The sequence below is a fragment of the Mycetomoellerius zeteki genome, unplaced genomic scaffold, assembly GCF_001594055.1.
Source record: "Mycetomoellerius zeteki isolate Tzet28-1 unplaced genomic scaffold, Tzet1.0 scaffold221, whole genome shotgun sequence".
Lineage (NCBI taxonomy): Eukaryota > Metazoa > Arthropoda > Insecta > Hymenoptera > Formicidae > Mycetomoellerius > Mycetomoellerius zeteki.
The window spans coordinates 2,521,524-2,545,679 of NW_017257184.1; the positions used below are offsets into that span (position 1 = coordinate 2,521,524).

A 24,156-nucleotide genomic window follows, 5' to 3' on the forward strand; every position below is an offset into this window, starting at 1 on the left:
ACATGTAAAAAAAATACTTTTTGTTATTAGGAAATAAGGAATAAGGCAGTTTATGATACCACGAAGATATTGAATTGATTTTTATTATAATGTCATTCTGAAATTGGAGAAATGTAATGTAATCATTGAATTATGTACAAGAATGCACAGTTATAAAAAGAGAATTATTTACAGATCTCTGTAGTGTACATACTTGTAAACATTGTAAATATATAATCATATTCATTCACATCATATTAGATCTTCGATATTTTTCAACGTTTATCACTAGAGATTACTTTGATAAAGTATGGTACATTGAGTAATCAAATCTTCTTAGAGAAGAGGGCATTGTTTTAAGATTATACGCTTTCAGTCTTTCCCCTCTTAATTAATTATTAAATTTATTAAATAAATACATTCTCGATAACATTTAATATAAGATGACATAGGAAGGATTTCCCTATTTAATTTATGCTTTCTTTTCTTAAATTCATTTCTGATTTCTTTTTTATAACCCAGTTTTTTTCACGGACGCATATTCATATTACATGTAACACAGTCGACGTACCATTTGTATAAAAGAATTTGTAGGAAATTGATGATTTTTCAGACGAATTGATATTTTTTATAATCACGAAATATCACTTTTTTTTCACTTTCACACTTATGGTATTGTTTAGTAATACTATTTTTTGGCTCGACGGTACAAAGTACATTTTCGAGAAAACAGAATTCTATATAAATTGAACTATTGAGATTGCTGCTTCTTTTTCACTAATTCCACCAATTGTTTATAACGTACTTGACATTCTTCCTGTAAACAAGCAGTATAATTTTAAAATTATAACGATAGATGATTGTGTTTAAAAATTTCTATATATTCCATAAGGAGAAGTACATATAAACAATAGTACCTTTGTCTTCCCCTCGACACAATTTGCAATTTTTTCCCACCTATCTACAGATGTACCTTTGGGATATTTTGTCAGAGCCGCTTCTAATGCCCTTTGCTGTTCTTGACTCCACTCAGCAGTACTGACTGTATTTTCACTACGGGTCTTAATCTTCTTCGGTTTTTCTTCCGCAGAAACTTCTTCCACTGATTCACTAGGCTTCAAACCTTCCTCTTTCACCTAATGTAAAGTATACGCGACTCAACTTCTATAGTCGATTTATTAAGAAATAAAATTGATTGTAACAGAGTAATAACCTTCTTAGCCATGTGCGTAACTTCCGTAACGGTACGATTCATAACGCTCGCAATTTTCTCCCACCGTTCTGGAGTTCCACCAGGATATTTCTTCACATATTTTATCAATTCTAATATATCATTATCAGTCCACAAGCCACCAGCTACCGTTGACTTCTCGTAGACGTGATTCGTATAATCGCAGTCCTCTTTCTTTACAGGTTCCTTAGAATTGTTACCGCTTCTTTCTTGCGGCGTAAAACCAGACCTACGTTTCCTAACACTACGCGACGTTACTTCAGGTTCAGGCTGTTCATTCTCTTGTGCTCTGAAACAAATGTTCAAGTTTTTATGAGAAATATAAGCTATAATGAGAATTTAGTTGTAAACTTACAGTGCCTCTTCTTCCTCTTGTTTTTTCTTCTCTTTCCTCTCTTTCAAGAGTTGAATGATGAGGCGAATAGTAGAAGGTATAGCTATCACGGAACCTATTATCCACTTTGGTAATTGAAATGGAAGAGTGTTCCACATTGTTGGAATAGGAATCTTTTCTAAAATGTCAGCTAAATCTGGAATATCTATTTTGCTTTTTCTATTCTTTTTTTGCAGCTTTTGAAGTTTACTACCTAAAACTTGTTCCTGTAATCATAACAGTGTTAATTTTGATATTAATTACATAAAAAAAAGGCACGATCTCTTGGTTGTAAGGATATGTTACTCACACAAGTATACCGTTTTTCAAAATATGACGCCCAAGCTACGAGATATTGCCCTATCGTGATAACTGTGAACAAAATAAGACTCATCTCCAATAATCCCATTTTTCTGACACGACGATAATAATACACCGCCGATCGCCAATTGGGCAGTCCATTAACAAGAACATTATCATACTTTTGTCGCTTTCCAGGATCTTTCAAAATGTCATAAACAGCAACTAACTGAAAGGGAAATTCAAAGATGTTAATTCAAGAACTTCACAGCATGTCACATATCTTTGAGTTTTTAAAGTACCTTCCTGAACTGCAGCTCTGCATCTTCCGCTGGATTTTTATCCGGATGCAGTTGCAACGACAGGCGCCTGAAAGCCTTCTTGATCTCCGAGGCATTTGCAGACTGAAGAGAAAAACAATTTACGTCAATCTTAATCAGGCTTGCTGCTCTGCGCGTATATATTCGCGCAATTATATCAACATTGCGAATGTACATTCGAACATATGTGCAAGAAAATACCTGCGTAACGCCCAGTACATCGTAGAAATTTTGATTGACTTCCTCGACCACGTCAAACACCTCCAGCTCATCGTTGTCCCATGCGTAGGAGGACCTAAACACGTCCAGGAAGCAAAGGACTCCCAAAACGACCGATAGTAGATTCATCTTCGTATACCGCATGCAGACATAATTACATATAATACACGCGCATTTCTTCTCGGTGCACTATGCGAATTATCCGTATTCTAAGACATAATGTCACTTCTTCATCCTGAGTCAGCACGAAAGCAGGTTAGAAGTCCTCTTTTTGCCGCAGGTGCCACATTGTCAGATTACCGCTCGTGTCTCCGCTCGTCCCGCACGTTCGCCGAGATTACTCGCGATTGCGGAAATGTCGGAATCACTACTCGATACGCGTAGAATCGCGAGAATCGACTTGACGCGTAGAGCATTTTCAACAATTTGCAAAAATTGATTACCGCCAGTAAAAAAAAGCAAAATTATTCTTGTTTTTCTCCTTATTTTTTCTTCTCATTTTTCTTCTGGTAAATATTTATTTTAATTGTCTCACCTTTAATTTGGATAAAAATACATTCACTGTATATATTTGGCGTAAATTTAATTTAATTTAATTTATTTATTATGTATTCAAAGAGAATTACATTTAAATAGGGTGAAATAAATATAAATATATATAATATACATATAAGTAAAAACAAAAGTGATGCTGGAGTCCCATGAGGCGTATTCGTCGCGTAACTGCGTAACCAATCAAAAACGATCCGCTGTTGTGATCAGCTGTGATCAGCCGGGTAGAAAACTGACCAATTAGAGTCGATTGTTCTTCTCGTATTCGACTGTGATTGGTTAATTTTCTACGATTTAAGATCCTACGACCGCTACGACTTCTATTGTAGACCCCGCATTAGTCCGGATCTACAATAGATGTTTTAAGATTTAAGCCGTAAGAAATTGATCGATTACCCCGGATCTACAATAGAATTTTAAACCTTAGGGCCCTGGTACACAAAAAACTTAAGGCAGTAATGCGGTGTCTATAATAGAAGTCGTAGCAGTCGTAGGGTCTTAAGTCGTAGAAAATTGACCAATCACAGTCGAATATGAGAAGAATAATCAACTGTGATTGGTCAATTTTCTACGATTTAAGACCCTACGACCGCTACGACTTCTATTGTAGAATGGGCTTTAGACGTAAGCAGTAAGGAAATCAACATGTTGGATTCGCTACTGCTTATGTTATGGCCTTATGGACTCTACTGTGATTGGTCAATTCGCTTACTGCTTACATTTTACTGCTTAAGTTTTTTTTGTGTGCTATGGGTCCTTAAGCCATAAGAAACAGACGAATCATAGTCGATTATTCTCCTCGAATTCAACTGTGATTGGTCAATTTCTTAAAACCCTATTGTAGTTCCGGGATTACAGTCGAATCCGAGGGGAATAATCGACTGTGATTCGTCCGTTTCTTATGGCTTAAAACTCTTGTAGATCCCGCTCACTGAACGTTCAGTGAACTCTTGCATCTGATTGGCATATTCCATTAGATCTAAAAATATAGACCAATCAGATACAAAAACTCACTGAGCGCTCAGTGAGCAGTCGCGCTTTTGAAATATTCTGAATGCACCCATTTGTTGATGGTGGTTATCAATAGGAGAAACCGTTATTTAAGATGGATCTCGAAGTCATTGGTGAAATACGAATTTTTAATGAGGGATACAACAATAGTCGGAATGTGAGAGGTACCGCTCGCTCGAAAGTCAGGCATGAACCGTTCGAATGTATCATCTTTATGCGCTGTTATTTCACAGATTCCAGGAATTCGCACGAAATATAAGAGAACATAACCTATGAGGCCACTTGTGCGCACTCACGTACACATTTCCGGCTGGATAGTGGCAAAGATATTGCTTGTTCAAAATGTTGGAAGGACTCGTTGCGTGGGTGCTGAACAATTATCTCGGCAAATACGTGGAAAATTTGAACACAGATCAGCTCAGCATTGCCTTGTTGTCGGGTGAGGTTATGTCACACTACGCATTTTTACTTTCGCTATAAAAGTCTTATAGGCTTGCTGTAGTGTTATACAGAATAATATATATTTGAAGAATAATTTGTTAATTGGTTCGTTTTTATAGCTAAATTAATGTACACTTTTCGAATTTAAAATGAAATAAATGTGTTTGACAAAAATGAGAAAGTTGTATAAATACAGTTTAATACAAAAATAAAGAATAGATCTAAAATTTGTCATTTCTCACAATATCGCTGTTTCGACATACACTATTAATATTGAAAATCTGTAATATGTATATATATATATATATAACATGAGCTACAGATTTTTAGATATATAGACTGACAGTGTATATATATATATATGTGTGTATATATATATCAGAACATGTGTACTAGTTTATAACAGGGAATAAGTTCATTATGTGTTTTTTCTGTTGTCTCTTTAATATTATTTTTATATAAAAGAAGATTAATGTTATTACTGTAGTTATAAGTTATTTTCTTAATGGATATCTATTTTATATTAGGGGAAGTTGAACTAGAAAATTTACCTCTGAAACGCGAGGCTCTGCGTCATATTGGACTGCCAATGGAAGTCAAGGCTGGGTTTATTGGTAAAATTAGATTACAAGTACCAGTCAGACAAATAAGAACCGCATCATGGGTGATAGGTATAGAACAGCTCTATTTAGTAGCAGGACCAATTAATTTGGATGAGGTAAAAATGATGATTTTGTTTTTTATCATCTTAGATATTTTAATAGATTTTCAATAATGCTGACAGAGATTATGTAAATATATAGATGCATTTATGTTGTACATATATTTCAATATATATTGATGAGTTTAAAAACAAATGTCTACAGTATGATAATGAAGCAGAGGAACAAGCAATACTAGAATATAAACTCAGTCGACTAGACGCTTTGGAAGCTAGAGGGAGAGCCGATATTGAGCATGATCCTGGTTATTATGCCTCAAGTTACAGTTCCTGGCTAAATTATGGCACGTCTCTAGTAACAAATATTATAGAAAATTTACAATTGAATATCAAAGATGTTCATATTAGGTATGAAGATGGTATTACACTACCAAATGGTAAGCAAATAGTTATATATATATATGCATATATGAATATAATATGTGAACAAAAATTTATTTGTTAAATATTGATATTTACTATGTTCCTCTAATAAAATTTTTGATCTTTTTGTATGTAGATAATGGCATTGCATTTGGTATTACAATTGGAGCATTAACTACTCAAAGTTGTGATGCTAGTTGGATACCCTGTTCCACATCTTGGAATCTTACGGATGCATCATTTAAGTTAATGGAACTCGATAGTCTTTCGGTTTATTGGAATCATGTGAAAAAAGATCAACTTTTTGGTGGTCTTAATCTAGGCGATCTAGCTGTAAGATATATAAAGCTCAGTGAACGTGATAACGTGTTAATAACACATTCGTACACCTATATTTTATAATAATACTTTATAATCTTGATTTTTAGATCGCCATGAGTAAAAATAAGATTCATCGGCACATTTTATCTCCCGTGAATGCAAGAGCGCACATTAAGAGAGATCGAACTGAACGTCCATTGAGATCTATTAATAAACCGCGTATCGTAGTAGATTTGCTCTTGGATGAAGTACCATTATCTATAACAGATGTGAGTTACAGATAATGGTAACTGGTACTACAATTAAACATTGATTCATGCAATATAATTTGAATTATTTTCTTAGCTTCAATATGAAGAGATGGTGAAGTGTATCAAAGAGCTTGACCGCATAGATCGTCGTAAACAACAGTGGCGTTGTAGGCCAGTAGTTCCTGTTAAAACAGCTTGCAAGGAATGGTGGAAATATGCCGCCAGGTGTCATCTTGGCAGAGATGCACTCAAACCGAAACCGTCCTGGAAAAATGTACTTCTCAGAGCTAGAGAAAATATTTGTTACGTTCAAGCGTATGCTAAATTGTTAGGTACAAATGAATATTTTTTTAATAGCTTCAATAAGTTTTCATAATATGTCTTCTTGAAACAATGAAAATTTGCTTTCAAATTTTTTTTGCTAGGTACACCTACCTCGATCTTATCTGCGGAAATAAAAACATTAAAGGAAAAAGTCGAGAACGAGCGAAATTTTGACGAGCTTCGGGTATTGAGGGAACTGGCTATGGAGAAAGTGAGACCTGCAAAGTCACAACAAGAATCTAATATGAATGTGCCACAAGGACGCGGCATGCTGGAACAATGGTTTCCACAGTGGTGGGGCTGGTACTCAAAGACACCTCACAGCAGCAATGGAACGCAAAACGGAAGTAGCTCGACTACTTTCGACGGGGAATTGCTAGACGTTTTAGCGGACACCATGAACGATGATACTCTTCTACGTCGCGACACAGTGTTCGGACAATTTAATTTCGCTCTGGTGCAAGGCGCGGTATCGTTGTGCACTGAGAAAGATGAAAGCAATGGCAGAAAAACTGTGATAGAATTGAAGTTCGAAAGAGTGAACTTGAGCTATGAGTCACGACCCAGATCCGGGTCGCACAAGTTTTCAATTAGTTTGGGCGCATTGTACCTGCATGATTTTCTCACGGAGAGTTCCACATTTCCTATTTTGGTGCAACCTCAAGTTGCATCCAATGGCATATCCTCGCGCGTCCGCAATTCTTCGGAGAAACTAACGAAGACGCCGCATCATTTATTCGAACTGATTTACGAGAAAAGACCGCTGCATATTAATGTAGATCATTTATTACACGTGTACTCACAGTCCTTAGATATTGTGTATAATCCGACCGTGATATACTGGCTGATAGATTTTATGTGTAAACCACATCGATCGGTATCGTCCAATCAGCGATTCCAGGCGATGAAGCGTCGCACGAGGAGGCAGTTGATCAAGAATTGGGAACAGATTTTGGACGGCGACTTTGTGTATCGTTCGTCTTGGGATCTACAGTTTAAGATCTCTGCACCACAAATCTTATTGGTGGAGAGCTTCGTCGATTCCAATGCGGCCGTGGTGATGGTCGATTTTGGAAAGTTACATTTATCGAATGATGCAAATCTGAATCAGGTGATACTGAAAACAGAATCGACTAATAGTGATGACGAAGATGAGAGATTTGAGACACCTTGCTCCACTCCGCCCGGAAGCCAAGAGAACGGCTCCTTACATGATTTCCAAGGCCTGTCTGAGACAGAGTTGCACAAGAAATTGTACGATCAATACTCTATCGATCTGGTAGATCTGCAGATTTTAGTGGGTAAGACAAAGGATAATTGGAAGCACGTTCGCACGAGAGGTATGTCAAGCTTGCACTTTCTCGAACGTTTCAACATATCGTTGCAAGTCGAACGACGTGTCTTTACTACTTCAGATCCCAATTTTCCATCAGTCACAGTATCTGGTAATCTACCGAGACTGGTAGTGCATGTAAATGAGCAAAAGGTGGGCGCAATACGCTTAATTTATAACTTACTGTCGAGTTTCTCTAACTCTGCCGGCATCCCGCAAACAGAAGCCGTTATAGAGCCGAAGAGTCCTAGAAAGGAGGAAAATTTGGATCGTTCCTTGAGCCATGCGGTAATGGTACAATTTATTATCGATCAGATGGCCTTTGAATTGCAATCGAGGGGTCGCAGTGTGGCAGAGCTGCAAGTGTCCGGAGTTCGGGCAGCCCTCAGTAAACGAATGGCAGATCTAAGCGTCTCCCTTTCCGTCCACGGCCTGCTCTTGGTTGATGCTCTTCAAGAATTCGGGCCCGATTTCGAACTGCTGGTGGCCAGCCACAAGCACGTCGGCATGGACAGCGTTTCCGGTAGATTAAGGGATTCAGAGCCGACGTCACCTGTCTCGCCAGAATCACCCGAGTCACCAGATTCCACGAGACCACCGCGATTGACGTCGCCTGTCGCCTTGACCAATGCCTTGTCCACTTTGGTGAGCAAAACTAAGACCTTGTTTTCGCCTAAAAATAATTCATCGGTTTGTCTAGAAAAATTGGATTCAGAAGCGCTAATTGTCGTGGAATTAACGCTGTTAGATGACCCTACGGAAAATTTGAGAATGGCGAATATACAGTTCAATAATTTGGATATCATTGCTAATCAGGAGACGATAGTGGAATTGTTAGGTTTCTTCCGAAGAATCTTGCCACTGCAAAAGTCGCGATCGGCCTACGTTGCGAGCCGAGACGATTCGTTGTCAAGTCAAAGTACAGAAGTAAGGTCAATGTCAACGAGAACCGAAATCACCTTTGACTTCCATCGCTTGAATGTGTTACTTTTGCGCGCGGTCGTGCAAGATAATCACTTGGTGGGGCAAAAAATTGCCACGGCGACTATGTCTGATGCGCGTATACAAGCGACTTTAGCCGCTAACACGTCAATCTCAGGCTCTCTCGGTGGAGTACAGGTTCTTGATCAAACGCCAACCGGGAAGACTCATCAACGGATAATCAGCGTGGGTAGGGATCCTCTGGCTGATCCGCCATATCACCCGCTTGAGCACTTTAGTAGTCTATCTGATCAGCCAGAGGCGTTCAGATTTGTTGCCAATCGCAACACTAGGCAAGCCGATGAGGAAGACTGCGTGGAAATCGATCTCGATCTCACGATACGCGTGGCCAGCGTCTGGTACACTCATGCGCCGCATCTGATATCTGAATTACGTTCGTGTGCTGATGAATTCAAGCAATACTTAAGCAACTTTGCACGCCAAATTAGCGCAGCAGCCACTGATATGGCAATTGGTCTGGTGAATGCCGACGATTGGACTATCCCTCCGCGTAAACGATTGCCGAGCGTTTCGGTTGATCTAGATAATGCGAATGCATTGTCGCTGAGATTAGACGTACTTCTAGAAAGCCCGGTACTCGTAATACCACGTTCCTCACATAGCAGACAAGTATTCGTTGCTCATCTCGGTACGATGTCGTTGCGACATGAACCTCACTTGAGATCCATGGCGAAGCACAAGATCACATTGGAAGTGCGCGACATGAATCTGTATTCTCTCGAAGTATCTGCCAATGTTGGCCAGTCTCAAAACAATCTGCCGAGAGCCGAGGAGATGTACTCGTGTAAGGAGTTGGGCAAACCGATATTGCACGACACAACGCTGAAGATCTTGGTAGAGAAGCAAAACACCTTAACGCAAAGCATGAGTTTCCTACTCGACGGCGATTTTACGAACAACAGTCCAATTGTGCAGGTCCATGGTGCTGTGATAACACCGTTAAAAGTATCGTTGTCACGTGGTCAATACGAGCAATTACTCGATACCACTCATCGATTATTCTCCATGCCTGCTGTGACTGCCACAGCCGCAGTATCGGAATACGATGATTTTGATGGGGTGTCCGACTACTCGGAGAAACTCGATCTCTGTGTGAAGGTCTCGTTCGAGCTGCCGATCCTCAGCGTGGAACTGAAGCAGGCGCATTCGGAGCAGCCGCTGGTGGAGTTGTCAATGCGTGACTTTGTTGTCAAGTATGACAAATTACATCGAAATGAGTCCAGTGTGCAGGTCGCACTGCGCTCCCTTTTGATGGAGGATCTTCTGTGCCCAGTCGGCTCACGGCATCGTTACATGATGCAATCGTCAGCACCCACACGCGCGAAACTGCCTACCGGTGTTTCCAAATCGTGTCCAGATCTAGCGTTTCTGCGACAATACAAGAACGCCTTCGGACGTGGTAGTCTGCCGGATCGGTTAGAGACCTACACTCTATACGATGCGATTCCGGCGCATTGGCGCAGGAAACCGGCGGTCTCGGCAGCCGACACACCAAACACGCCACCGCCATCTCCAGGCGGTATCACCAGTGAAGAGAACTTGGTGCTGATGAGCATCACCATGACGAATCCCGAAGAGAGCGGTTGTATCACACCGGAAGATCGGTTCCATCGCAAAATGGTAACCGTGGACTTCAATTGTCTGGACTTAGTGATAAGCGTGGAGTCATGGATGGTAGTGTTTGACTTCTTTGGGATTGCAGGCTTGTCTGGGGCGACGAGTGACGAAGTCGACGCGCATCGAGCTACGCCGGACAGCGATAACACCGGCGCGAGTAAGGTAGACGACAATTTCCCAGTGAGATCAGAAACGGAGATAGAAGTGAGATCGTTGACGCTAGTGCTGACGCAACAGGAGCGTGAGATAGCCAAGGCCAATGTGTCCAACGCCAGCATGCATATTCTCAAGACGGTTGACGGCAAGACCAAGGTATCAGGATCTTTAGGTTCAATGTCATTGCTGGATCTAACGCCGCACGGTCGATTCTACCGTGAGAGATTTCTATCGTCCGGTAGGAAAGCGCTGAACTTCCAGTACTCGAGTTACGCCGACTGTGAGGATCGACCCCATGATGCACGACTGAAGCTAGAAATGTCTGCTGTGCATTACGTTCACACTCAAAGATTCGTGGCGGAGTTACAGGCTTTCTTCGGTCATTTCTCACAATTGTGGAGCATCATGCGAAATCTACGGGCCGGCGTTGGTGCTGTAATAGATATGAATAAGCGTGACACGCGATTGTCGTTGCAATTGCACGCTGGTGCGCCGGTGATATTGTTACCAGTAAGTTCTAGGTCCGACGAACTGATCCTATTGGATCTGGGAGAGCTCACAGCACACAATAGATTCGACACCTCGTTAGTTGTTCCAGATTGTTTACTAGATGTGATGCTGCTCGAGTTGGTCAATATGGATGTGTATGCGGCGAGGCGACTCAAATGTGATTCTCTAAATGAGGACACGGATGCCTTGATGGTAGGTGGCTTTCTCGTTAAGAAGATGGGCTCTTCGTTGCTCACAGAAAAGTGTCATCTGAAATTACGCGTCGAACGGAATCTTGACACTTACATCTGCCGCGATATACCCGATCTCAGCGTGCATGGTATATTGTCGACGATGGATTGTGCCCTGGATCCGGAGCAGTACATGCTGATTCGTGGCCTTCTATCGTACAACATCGGCGAGAATTTAGACGATCTGCGCCTCCTTGTGCAAGATTTGAATCACACGGTGGAATACGCGATTTCGACTATAGACAATCGCGCAAAGACATGGACCCGATCCTGCATAATTCTCGAGCTGGTAAACGTGACGGTGAAACTGCATCCGAGTCACAACATTGCGGCGCTTGCATGCATCAATTTTATCAAGTCCCGACTGACGCTGGACTCGCTGAGCGACGGTTCACAGGACATCGATCTGGTGTCGCAGGAAATCCTGATCACCGACACGCGTTTTCAGAACGAACCGGTAGATCGACAGTGCAACGTGTTTACGCGAATCCTACAGCCATTGAGAGATACAGCTGACACAGAGGCCGAGCAGGACCGTGTCCAGGCGGAGGTGCATCATCGGAAGCGTAAGGCTTATGCGGCTACTACTATTCTGTTGCATAGCATGCGACTGACCGCTATCCTAGACTGGTGGCAGGCCGTACGAGATTTCCTGTTGCTGAACTCTCCGGAACCGGACCCTATACTTAGCTCCGTGTACGTGTCAATTGTCAATCAAGAGACCGAAATCATTGACACCGCTGAAACCGCCGTACCATTTGAACTGAAAATTAACATCACGGATTCCGAGCTGGTTATCGTTGAGGACACCGCGATTCTTGACACCAATGCCGTGATTCTCAAAACAACTGCCATCTTATCGTACCGTTCTACGCCGCAAGAAGGCGAGAAGCCGCTTTCATGCAATCTCTCGCATTGCGAGCTGTTCTCATGTATCTTGGGCCTGGAAAATGAAACTGCTCTATCAATCATCGATCCAGTCGGAGCGAGCTTGGATCTGACTCAAGATAAGTGTTTGGAGATTCAACTGCAACCATTGTGTGTGAGATTAAGCTACCATGACGTGACCATGTTCTCTAGAATGTTAAGCTCTCTACCCAAACAGACCTTATGGGCGAGGCAGAGATCGATCGAAGCGGTGATGAAAAGCAGCCAGACTACGGGCAGCCCGGTGTTGAAGCTCACTTGTTTAGGTTTCGCAGAGGCCGATTGTAGAATCGCATTGGACCACTGTGACGGTCAGTTAGATGATGCCGCTATGTGGCTAACGCAGAATGCGGTGCCGACAGGTGCCGTCGCAGCGAGCGACGATTCAATTTTTCGAGCCATAGAACTGCAGGTATCCTGCATGCGGATCTGTATCATCGACGATTGTCGCGACGCAGATGTGCCGCTTCTGGAAATCACTTTAGCGGATTTTAATATGCGGAAGTTGAGCCAATATCCTGGCTTTCTCTCTGCCACTATCGGCGTGGATTATTATAATCGAGTGCTGAGTGGTTGGGAACCATTCATTGAACCTTGGAGAGCGAACATTGAATGGGAACAGAGATTTACTAGTTCGTTCGATCCAAAGAGACTACACGTGTTCATTAACTCCTATGATTCTGTGAACGTTAATGTCACACTGACGTTGGTTGAACTCGTGCAACTAGTCAAACACAACTGGACGCAGGATTACTATCTGTCTAATGAAAACACGATTGTCAGCAAATCGGTGACGAGGGGACAAATGTATCGACGTCGATCGCCTTTTATACCTTTCGCTCTGAAGAATGACACTGGCTGTCGGCTTTGGTTTAAAACATTTATCGCTACTTCGGACGAGACGGCAGATGTTATTAAATCATCATCTCAAACGAAGAATAACCTAGACAAGGACGACACGTGGATAGAGGTGATTCCGGGAGACACCACGCCATTTACTTTCGAAGAGAGAGGTAAGCTGAGGCATCATGCGACGCATATTGTCAGAAGACACCAGATTGCGGTTCAGGTCGAGGGATGGAAACCGGTGGATCCTGTGACCGTCGATCGCGTTGGTATTTACTTTCGACACGCGAATGCTAACATTGCCGGATTTCAGGTAAGATGACATTATTTTATACTCCTATTTCATATTTCTTACATTTGGATTAAAACAAGCAGTGTTATATGTATTTATCATCCTGTAGTCTTTGTATAGCTTTTTGTGCTGTCTATATTATATATATCTTGTTATTTTACAAATTTTTATTAAAAAATTTTAATTATTTTTTCTAATATCTCATATTATCTCATACTTTTTTACTATATACTCTCGTATATATTTTCAATTGCTCAAAAAGAATTCAATTTGGAGCATTGTATTAGTATTATAAATATTATTATAGTAATAATAATACAATTATAGCAATAACAGTACAATACATAGTAATAGTACTAGTAATACAATAATAGTACTAGTAATAGTAATAATAATAATGTTCATTTTCAGCCGATCATATCGAAAACTAGAGTCGTATTTGCTGTGGAACTTGAAGGATCCGCCAGGAAATTAGTTACTATTAGATCAGCTCTTCAGGTGTCCAACAAGCTAGCTCACCCAATTGAGATTAAAATGGAGAAATCGTTAAACACATTAAACCAACTTGGATGTCAGTTTTTTATCTTTCGCAATTTTTGGTGACGATCAGCAAATCTATATCAATTATTGTACCCTTTTAGACTTGCCGCTGACATCAGTTAGCACTGGAAGAATTCTGCAAGTGCCAGCGCAATCAGTAATGTCTGTGCCTTTGACGCACACCGGGGTGCAAATGTGTTTCAAACCACTTATCTCGAACTACTTGTTCCAATATTGCATGGAATCGGTGAACTGGACGGTAGTTAAGAAGCCGTTAGAGATAATGGAGAACTACGTCACTTGCCGGACTAATCAAAACAATATATTCAGGTAAATGAAAGAGAAACTTTTCCCTCGATGAAGCTAGCGAAACTTAATATTTTCTGTTGTCATAGGATGTGCGTGGCTGTCAGACGAAATAATTATCCTCCTGACGGTATGCAAGTGTTGCCGGCACACACGATTACGGTAATGGCACCCATAACATTAACGAACTTACTGCCATACGAATTGATATATGAAGCAGGTGTAGAAGGTGGTAGAATCATGCCTGGCTGCAGTGCGGATTTACATTGCGCAAATTTGAACGAACAACTGGAAATTACGATTCAATTGGATGGTTATCCAGGATGCGGAGTGGTAAGTGTGACAACTAATAACTGTGTAGTTTTACCATATCGAATTTTATTCTTTATTTCTTGCGTTAATTAATAGTAAGTAACTTAACGATAGATAATAATCAAGCACAATTACATATTTCAGATAATACTGCCACCAAACAGCTCATCGTATACTGCTCGTCTCAAATTATTGGATACCCTCAGCAGAATGCTTTACCTGCAGGCAACTGTAACCGTGGAAAAAGGTGCAGCCATGCAAATCAACATGACTGCACCTTATTGGATCATAAACAAGACCGGCTTGCCGTTGGTGTTCAGACAAGAGGGAGTCGGTATCGAGGCTGCGGGACAATTTGAGGAGCACGAGAGGGCGAGGATGGTAGCGCCGTTGCTATTCTCGTTCAGTGACGAAGAAGCCAGTAGAACTTTGTCGGTCAGGATCGGGACGGAAGTTCATCCTCATGGAGTCCCACAGTGGTCTCAACATTTTCACTTGCAGCCTGGAATTCACGTAAGTATATCTCATGTAAAGTTTTTATTTCGATTTTTATTGTAACAACTTCAATATTTTATCAATAAAATATTAAATTATACATACACATGCTTTTGATGTTTAATTTTTTCATAATTAGGTAACTTACTTTCTGATACACACAAAAATAAATTCATGAAACTTGTTAGTATTTTAATCATTCTAACGATGATTATATATTTACGTTGTATAGGTTCATCGCTTGAGAATCAGTTTACGCGATGGCAGACCCGATATAGTCTACTTGATTAGCGTGGCTACTCGCACAGCAAGAGGAAGATACAGAGCCACTACAGTGGTTACATTATCACCGAGGTATCAATTGCACAATAAGTCATCTTATACATTGGAGCTGGCACAGGAATGTTTCACGACAACTATCGTAAGTTTGTTACAATTAATTACGGTGATGTCAAAAAGTGATAACTTGTTGTTCTTAATGTAATATTGATTTTAGTCCAATCCGGATGCTCAGGCTACATATATAAAGACTATGCCCGACTGTCACATGCCCTTTCATTGGCCACGACTGGACAAAGATTTATTGCTCTGCGTCAGGATCACCAACGTTCGAGATTGTATGTGGTCAGGCGGTATCAGATTGGATGATAATTATTCATTGACTATTAACGTCAGGGACATAACAGGGAAGATGCATTTTCTACGTGTAGATGTAGTGCTGCAGGAAACTACCTTCTTCATTGTATTTACTGATGCCGATACTATGCCACCGCCTATAAGAGTAGACAATTTCTCGGAGGTTCCTTTGAAAGTTAATCAGGTACATCTATATCATTTGAATTCCATGTATAAATTATGATATTAATATTTATATTGGGTTGCTATTATTTTTATGGCTAATGTTTATTATTTGCAAATCTGTACTTGTAGATCGAAGTTCCTGACAGTCTACGGTGGACCGTGAGACCCCATTCATCGGTACCATATGCCCTAGATGAACCAATAAAAACTGCCGGTTTAGTGCTGACAGCACCTGGAGACGTAACAGCTTCTTACGATTTAAATAAATTGGGAGAGGGTAGAGGACTGACTTACGAAAACTTTATTTATATTGCATTCATGGGTACTATATTTTAAACAGATAAAATAAGAACTAAAATATGTATACATAAATACTGATTTCATACTTTTATTATGATAGGTACTTTCAAAACCGATTCCGATCTTGGGACAAGCGAAAGCAATTTAGATCCTCTGGATATAGAAACTCAGAGACTTGTCTTAGAAGCTGGTTCCGGTGGTTGGGTTGCCCTTCGGAGGAAACAGTACGGTGACAGGGCACAGCTTTGGAGAATGACCGGAGATGGACAATTGCAACACGAAGGTAATATAAGAATATCAATACAAATAATTATTTTCAACATAATTTGTACAAAAAGATGATAATGTACTTTGTTTTCATATATTGTATAAAATTTTAATTGAGACAAAAAAACACAGGCTCCAGTCCACCAAGAGACAAACATTCTAAAACTCCGGACACAATATTCGTTTTGGACATAGCAGGCACGGCACCGCAACCATTCACCTATTGCGCTCTTGCCCTGAGGAAACCGGATCCTAGGCGACGATCGACGCAGACCTGGCAATTCACTGACGACGGGCGTCTATGCTGCGCGCATAAGAATATGTGTGTTCAGTTAAAAGATGGCTTTATGGGACTATACGAAGGTTGGAACATTCTTTTCATTTGCACGCTGATTATTAAATTGACAAAGATTGTTCGCGAAAGTTATGAATTTTTTTTATCACGCGCTTTATCGTGAAATATATTTTCTGTTATTTTGTGTTACTTTGAATTAGTTCAACATATCTCTTATTTGCAAGTTAATTATCATTTTTGCGTGTGTGATGTATATCTAATGCTTCTGCCTGTAAATGCAAAGCATAAAACATAGTAAGTTGAGCGTACGGTATCGTTGAAATTGACAAAATGATTTGAACATTTAATGAAAAGAACATTGATGACAGATGCGCACTTATTTTACAATATTATATTTTATATTCTACAGTTTTGTCTGCCGATTATCTAAATTTATCGTTGTTAGGAATCCTGAATTTTTTTATCCTTATATTCATTACTCCTTTCTCGCTATTTACAACTAGAGAGACCTAAATTGATCATAAATGTTGCAGGCGGCAGTGTCGCCCGTTGGCAAATGTGTACGTATAGTTTCAAAGTACACATTAAAATTGGCTGTTTCCTTATCCTGCTCATAAGTATTATAATAAGCTATAATGTATCTCTGCTTGTTTTATCCCTTTTTTTTTTCTTAAGCATTGCATATCTTTCCAGGAACGTCAAAGCGCGATATAAAAAAAAGAAATCTTTTTCTATACAAAGTCTTTCGAGAGAAAAGAATACATTGTTTTCCGAATAAAATTTTTACAAATAAAAATAAAGTTGTCAAATAACTTGTGAAATTAGTCAATCACGGCGTTATCGTACTCTGGCGTACAGCGCTTTTGCATTCGTAAATTTTTTTAGTCGTACAATTTTATCGTGAATATTTTCATGCACAGTAAAAGGAACATCGTTGTTTTTAGGGAGTGAAGCTGTATTAGGTCCTGAAACACATGGCAATCCACCATCGATCCAGCAACGTGTGGGTAGACAAAAGTTGCGACCAGGTTCTGGATTCTTGTCAGTCAGAGTGACTACTGACGGCCCGACTCGCGTTCTGCAAGTTTTGGATATCAAGGAGAGGGTGTGTGTCTACTTTACAATTTGATTTATTTTTATATTAGTCATCTATTTTATTAGATTATTCTGAACATTATTATTCATATAACAATGCAAGAAATAAAGCCTTGATGACATTAAGAATAAATCTTTTTGCGTTTTAGAAGAAAATGTTTGCCTTACTCGAAGAACGCGATTGGTCACACATCGCCGTAAGTCATCGGCCTACCCAGATCAATGCCGATATTAAAAAATTGAATTCTAGCGAATTAAAACTGAAGCTGAATTTGCCGGCCGGCCTCGGATTGTCTATCGTATCGCAAAGGCCGGTAGAAGAGCTGTTGTTCGCGCGGCTGGCTGAAATCTCCTTAGATCTAGTGCAGACCCCAGTGAATACTACATTGGATCTGAGCGTCGCTGACGTGCAAATTGACAATCAACTGTTCGAGGCACAATGCACTTCGGTTTTATTTGTGACACGATCATCTCATACTGAGGACGAGCATCGACCCGCCCTTCATTTAGCGATGGAAAAGTTACAATCAAAGAATCAGAATGCCGAAATTTATAAACATGTCGTAGTGAGCGTCAAACCTTTATGCGTACACTTAGAAGAAAAATTTATCCTGAAACTGGCAGCTTTCCTCGGAATTGGCAAATCAGAGTTGGAAGTACCTGTCGATGAGAACGATTTCAAGGCACAAAGATTTATTTCCGAGGTGTCTGCTGCACATGCTAAGAGATATTACTTTGGCGCTCTGAAACTTGTTCCTAATCAAGTATGTAAATATCGATATGATAGATGATTATTTTTTCTTTTACATGAATATTACTAATGCACTATTCACACACATGATGTACATATGAATTATTCTTTCTTTAGGTAAAACTTAGCGTGCTTACTACAACGAAATTGCCACATCATCTGCAAGCTGTAAAGAGGAAATTAGGGTTGACTCTAATTAACTTTGAGAATGCCACTATCGAGTTAGAGCCGTTTGTCAAGAAACATCCTTTTGAGAGTAGTCAATTCCTAATACATTCCATCGTAAAGCATTACAAAGATGTATGATGATTATAGATTGTAATATATAACTCTTCGCTTGTGTATTGATTTAGTAAATAAATGCCATGATATTTTAGGAATTAAAATGGCAAGCCGCAGTTATTCTGGGTTCCGTGGATTTCTTAGGAAACCCTCTTGGATTCATGAATGACGTCACAGAAGGTGTTTCTGGCCTTATTTACGAAGGCAGCGTGAAAAGTCTAGTGAAGAACGTCACGCACGGTATTTCAAATTCGGCAGCAAAAGTGACGGAATCTCTGTCAGATGGTTTAGGAAGAGTGATTATGGACGAAAGACACGAAGAGGCCAGACAGAGGATTCGCGCTAACACTACGGGCAGTAGCGATCACTTGGTAGCCGGCTTGAAAGGTTTCGGTTTTGGTCTACTTGGTGGTGTTACCAGTATATTCAAACAAACATACGATGGAGCAACCAGCGAGGGTTTTCCAGTAAATATTTTAAAATAAATTTGATTCTTTGAGTAAATATTATTTGTAGAACTTAAATAAAGCTAATGGATAATGTAAAATTTCAGGGTTTTTTCGCGGGTTTGGGAAGAGGAGTAGTAGGTACAATAACGAAACCCGTCGTTGGTGTGTTAGATTTGGCAACAGAGACAGCTAGTGCTGTACGAGAGACAAGTAGAAGGTAATATATTACGTGATTCTATTATGTTGTCATATTTGTGTTTTTCTGCATTGTGAATATCTCTTGATATTTGATAAATTCTTTTTCATAGCGCTCACCGTGCAATACCAAAACGTGACCGACCGCCGCGTGTCGTCAGTGGTTCTACCGGATTGCTGCCGCCGTACAATCGTCAGCAGGCCGAGGGTCAGGAGTTCCTGTACAGCATTAACAATCGCGACTATTCCGAGCTTTTCGTTGCTTACGAGTGTCTGTGCAGCGGCTCGGAGAATCTTAAAGTGTTGGTTTCTAATGAGAGAGTACGCGTTATTTCTGGCGGCACGAAAGCGGTGGTGACCCAAGTAAGCTTGGCGGATCTTCTCTGTTGTCAGCCGATGCAAAAGGTTCAAAGCAACAACATCACTCTGCATTACATAGAGTTGATATCCAGATTCGATTCGTCGGCCGCAGTCAATCTAGATGGATTGGCCGAATTATTGAGACGGCCAAAAGTGCGCTGTGACAATGAAGAGGTGGCGAAGCGGGTAAGTTATAAACGGAGTGTAATTTTAAATTGCTATAAGTATTTCTCTTTTTTTTTTTATTGCGACTGAACAAGGCTCTCAATACATTATCATTTATTAACTCATTTTCTTCATGATTGTAGGTATCGCAACAAATCAATTATGCCAAGGGGATGCATGAAGAACGAAGTTTGACGTTGTCATCATCGGATAATATGTTAGACGACGTACAGCACTATAAGTAATTGATTGTGCGATTAGAGTTCGATCTTACTTCTGACGTGTTTCTTGGACATACTCTCTCTAGTCAAATTTTTAACTGTATCGCGTAGAACGCACGAGAATCTATAATGCCTTAGTTACGACGCTTAATGTTAAGTTTACAAGAAGACTGATATGAATTTTCGTAAAAGTAACTGTTTGCCACAAGGCATAAAAATTGTTCGAGTGTAATCAAATTCTAATTTTGCGTCTTGTAACTGTGGTACAGATGGGGCATAGAAATTTTTTATAAGGACCGATAAAGTGTAAAAATGTAAAATAATCATAGAATCAATTTTTTTAATAATGTACATATACGTGTACATATGCCAATTTATAATGCGCGTGCAGGATATTCCAGAATCATCGTTCTCAATGAAACTGTCTCGACAGTAAATCTTTAATGAAAGAGAAATTTTTTATTTCTGTAATAAAGTTATGTATTTTATTATTTTCCTAGTTTTAATCGCTTGTAATTAGATCGGCGCGTCGATTTCAAAGATAGACTTCCTTTATTTTTCGCGTCTATAACTAGGATGTGGTGATTTTGGGACGCGTCGTGTCCTTGATTGATTGATCACGACGGGATGATCTACTTAACGCAATACTTAGAACCAAAGCTTTTAGCATACATAGTGTACATTTAGTACAAGTATCGTAGAACATAGTCTTTTTTTTTATATACATATACGTTTTTAGTAACACAGTTTTTAATTTTTTTCCTGTTTTAATTGTTCGCACATTTCATTTTACAGTATCTCAAATGTGCTACTTTGTACAGAACAACCCCTTGTGTACAACAAACACAAAGTATAACAAAATTGTATGTAAACTCTGTACAAATAGATTAAGTCAGCTATATTTAAGTACTTTTGTAAAGCTGGCGTACGAGATGCGAAATAATATATGTTTGTAATATACATCATGTTGATACTTATTAAGCGAATTAATAAATGTTACAAATATAACAGTGAGGGATACGCAAGAGCTTTTGCATCTTATCCTAGGATACTATATTACAAAACAAATCAAAATAAAGACTGAGAAATTCATTTTTTATTCAATATAAAAAAAATTTCTGAAGTATATATATACCGTGTAGTACAAATATAATAATTAATTGCTTTGATTTCGAAACTTCAGCTTCTCGCCGCGTGAGGTCACTGAAATCAAATGTCATCCTCAGAATTCAGATTCGATCGAATGCGTTTATGGAGAACTTTGTAAAGTCGTACCTCAGATCGCTTCCGTCATTGCACTGCACTTCACGCTCATACCGTTGTAACTTTTTGACTCCGATAAATGTAACGAGAATCTTTCGTTGACGAACAGCCCGCAGATATGGAAGAGACATGTCTGGAGGAGGGACCTGCGGTAAATTTCGAAAGAGCCACCCTAGAAATCGCTAATACCGACCGTGAGTTTCGCCGTCAATTTTTCTACTCTTTTAACTTTTGATTCTACAATAGAATAGGCGATAAGGTAAATTTGTAGTCGAGTCTGTTACAAACATTTCTCTGATTTCAGCTGTTAGACCGTCGATTGAGAGTACGGACAACGCTTCGAATCAAAATTCGGCTTCGAGAAATGTGTGCAACGTGCCATTCAAGCATATAGATGTTGATACATTTTTCACTGACAGGAACGAAGTCGTAGAAAGAGCGATAAGCGACTGTACTGAGAAATTGATAAAGCAGAACGATGACGAACTCGTCGGAAGTTGGCTTCTGACGGAGTACGTACTATCTATGTAAATCGAGCTACGTTCTTTGTTATTGTAATTCTGCATTGACAGAAAAATTTTTTTCTTTCAAGGATAAGTCTATGGGATACGGAAAAGGAAAGACTCGTATTATTAGCGACGAAAGCTCTTTACTCTGTGAAATACGACTTTATTTCTTTAAAGATACTTGACTTTAATCGAGTACCCATATTGCTATTTGATTCAATAGTTACGGGAGATTTAATTTATCCAACCTCGTCTCTTGCACCGTAAGTACTTTGATATCATAAATATAATTTGTGTACAAAGAGTTTATGAAGTAAACACAAGTTTGCAATTTCTAGCTTAAATGATATTTTTATAATATCCCCTTTTCCATTGAGATTTATAACGAGGAATACACACAGCAAATATATGTTTCATATGAGATGAAAATTACAGCTTCTGTGTTCTTGTCCGGTGCATATCGTTCATATCAATGTAATATATTCTAGACGATTAAACGGATTAGCGGAAGGTGTGTCGTCTGTAATTCATTGTGCCGTGCGTCAGGAATGGTCGTCTATTGCAGGTTGCTCCAATCTTACTCAATTTGAGCCTAGGTATACAGCTTTGTTGTCTATTAGCACTCATTTCTCACTTTGTTTCATCAATTTGTCTTATATGTATTCGTTTTTATCGCCTCTTCATTGTATTATATCTGTATTAATAAACATTTGTTTTATATAGTATGCTTTCTATGTATTTACATTATATGTAATCTTTATAAAACTGTTAATTTTGTATCTCATGTTGCAAAAGCTGAAATATCAGAAGAAGAAAAGTATACACATATAAAATTAAATATTTTATGTGTGTATATATATAAGACTTATGTGGAACAGAGGACAACCCTTGCCTCTTATAAAAAAGTGGAATCCGTTTGCGAGAAATATACCATGGCTTACATATGCTAGTCATCCATTGTTCTGGTACAAAGGTAAATGTTAAAATCCAATGTAAACAAAGAGATTGTAAATGGCATTGCCGTATAAAAGTTTTGCTATGTGTCCTGTTACTAATAAAAATTGTAATTAACAAGATGTCTTTTTAGATGGAACCGAGATCGTTAAAACGAGATTCGACATAGAAGCCTTCAATACTACGCTCAAAAGTTTACTACCTCGTGAAAGCAACGTTGTTAATATGCCGATCATTATAGAGAATTATTGCAGTCTTGGTGCCTTAGTGCACAATAGAAACGGCTTAGGTTTCTTTAAAGTGCGTGGCAAAATCAGTTTCTAATTTCTCTGATCTCATAGAATTGCAAACTTTGCAAGGTATTTCTTTGAGCTTGATATTTTTCTTCGCTTTTAGAATTGTTTTCCTACTACATCACACATGTGGTTTCAATTTTTTATACAGTATTATTGTAGATTTAACATATTGCAACATAATCTTCTATAATAAATAAATAGATATATATATAAATATATATTAATAATAATTAGTAATATTTAATATTATTATTAATGTATTATATATATAAATGTTAAATTATATATATTAAAACTAAATGTATTACAATATATATTTTTAGAATTATTTAATTATTTTCATAAAAATGATATATCCAACAGTAAAAAGTCTATTAATTCTAACATTCTTAACATTTTAATTAACTAAGTGCTGCATATTTTTTGCAGTGTCACATATAAATTATATATTATATTTATATAAGTGTAAAAATACATACATACATGTATGTATAATATATGTTATTAAATTATATATATATGTATATATATATACATATACATATATATATTTCCTGTTATATACTTACACTGTGCTAAATTATTTCATACAAAAAAGTACGAAGGTTTACCAAATTTATTCAATTTATAATAAAATTTTAAAATATTTCATATTAAAAACTTATATTACTCTTGGTACTTAAATTACTAGTATGTATGGAAAGATTTAGAAATAAAGTATTTATTGTAATTTCTTATTGTAGAATTACGCAATGTACTTGTATGTGTGTACAATGCTATGTCTATTTCTGAGTTAACAATAAATGAAAAATGTTGAATATATTTAACAACTTTGTAATTCAGAAAATGGCACAAGTATAACCTTGAGCAATCAAGATTTCGTGGAGTTCTATCTATAAAGATGTTTTCATAAATTTTTCCACTGTTACAATATATTATTTTTGTTGTTATATTATACATATTACAAAAAAGCAATTGCTTCTC

At 38.7% G+C, this 24,156-nt stretch overlaps 4 protein-coding genes across 4 annotated transcripts in view; 2 read left to right on the plus strand and 2 right to left on the minus strand.

The window, feature by feature from the left end:
* LOC108722905 (zinc finger protein 91) overlaps positions 1-24,156 on the minus strand; it is a 342,323-nt gene that overhangs the window by 214,104 nt on the left and 104,063 nt on the right. The gene's annotated exons all lie outside the window — the stretch shown is intronic.
* Positions 182-2,566, minus strand: LOC108722918 (dnaJ homolog subfamily C member 1). Its single transcript, XM_018448288.1, has 7 exons — positions 2,405-2,566; positions 2,186-2,287; positions 1,894-2,112; positions 1,566-1,810; positions 1,193-1,499; positions 897-1,115; positions 182-796 (listed from the first exon to the last, which is right to left on the minus strand). Exons 1-7 carry the CDS (start codon positions 2,564-2,566, stop codon positions 731-733), a joined length of 1,320 nt encoding a protein of 439 aa, XP_018303790.1. The 3' UTR covers positions 182-730.
* Vps13D (vacuolar protein sorting 13D) lies at positions 4,168-20,750 on the plus strand. Its single transcript, XM_018448318.1, has 24 exons — positions 4,168-4,424; positions 4,954-5,144; positions 5,293-5,524; positions 5,647-5,843; positions 5,939-6,100; positions 6,177-6,414; positions 6,508-13,340; positions 13,731-13,890; positions 13,961-14,189; positions 14,255-14,498; positions 14,622-14,990; positions 15,205-15,393; positions 15,469-15,792; positions 15,903-16,095; positions 16,174-16,356; positions 16,473-16,703; positions 17,169-17,195; positions 17,580-17,740; positions 17,880-18,494; positions 18,599-18,781; positions 18,859-19,230; positions 19,317-19,429; positions 19,521-19,953; positions 20,076-20,750. Exons 1-24 carry the CDS (start codon positions 4,328-4,330, stop codon positions 20,175-20,177), a joined length of 12,078 nt encoding a protein of 4,025 aa, XP_018303820.1. The 5' UTR covers positions 4,168-4,327; the 3' UTR covers positions 20,178-20,750.
* Positions 21,381-23,342, plus strand: LOC108722935 (tumor protein p63-regulated gene 1-like protein). Its single transcript, XM_018448324.1, has 6 exons — positions 21,381-21,610; positions 21,721-21,928; positions 22,009-22,185; positions 22,411-22,533; positions 22,786-22,895; positions 23,010-23,342. Exons 1-6 carry the CDS (start codon positions 21,535-21,537, stop codon positions 23,198-23,200), a joined length of 885 nt encoding a protein of 294 aa, XP_018303826.1. The 5' UTR covers positions 21,381-21,534; the 3' UTR covers positions 23,201-23,342.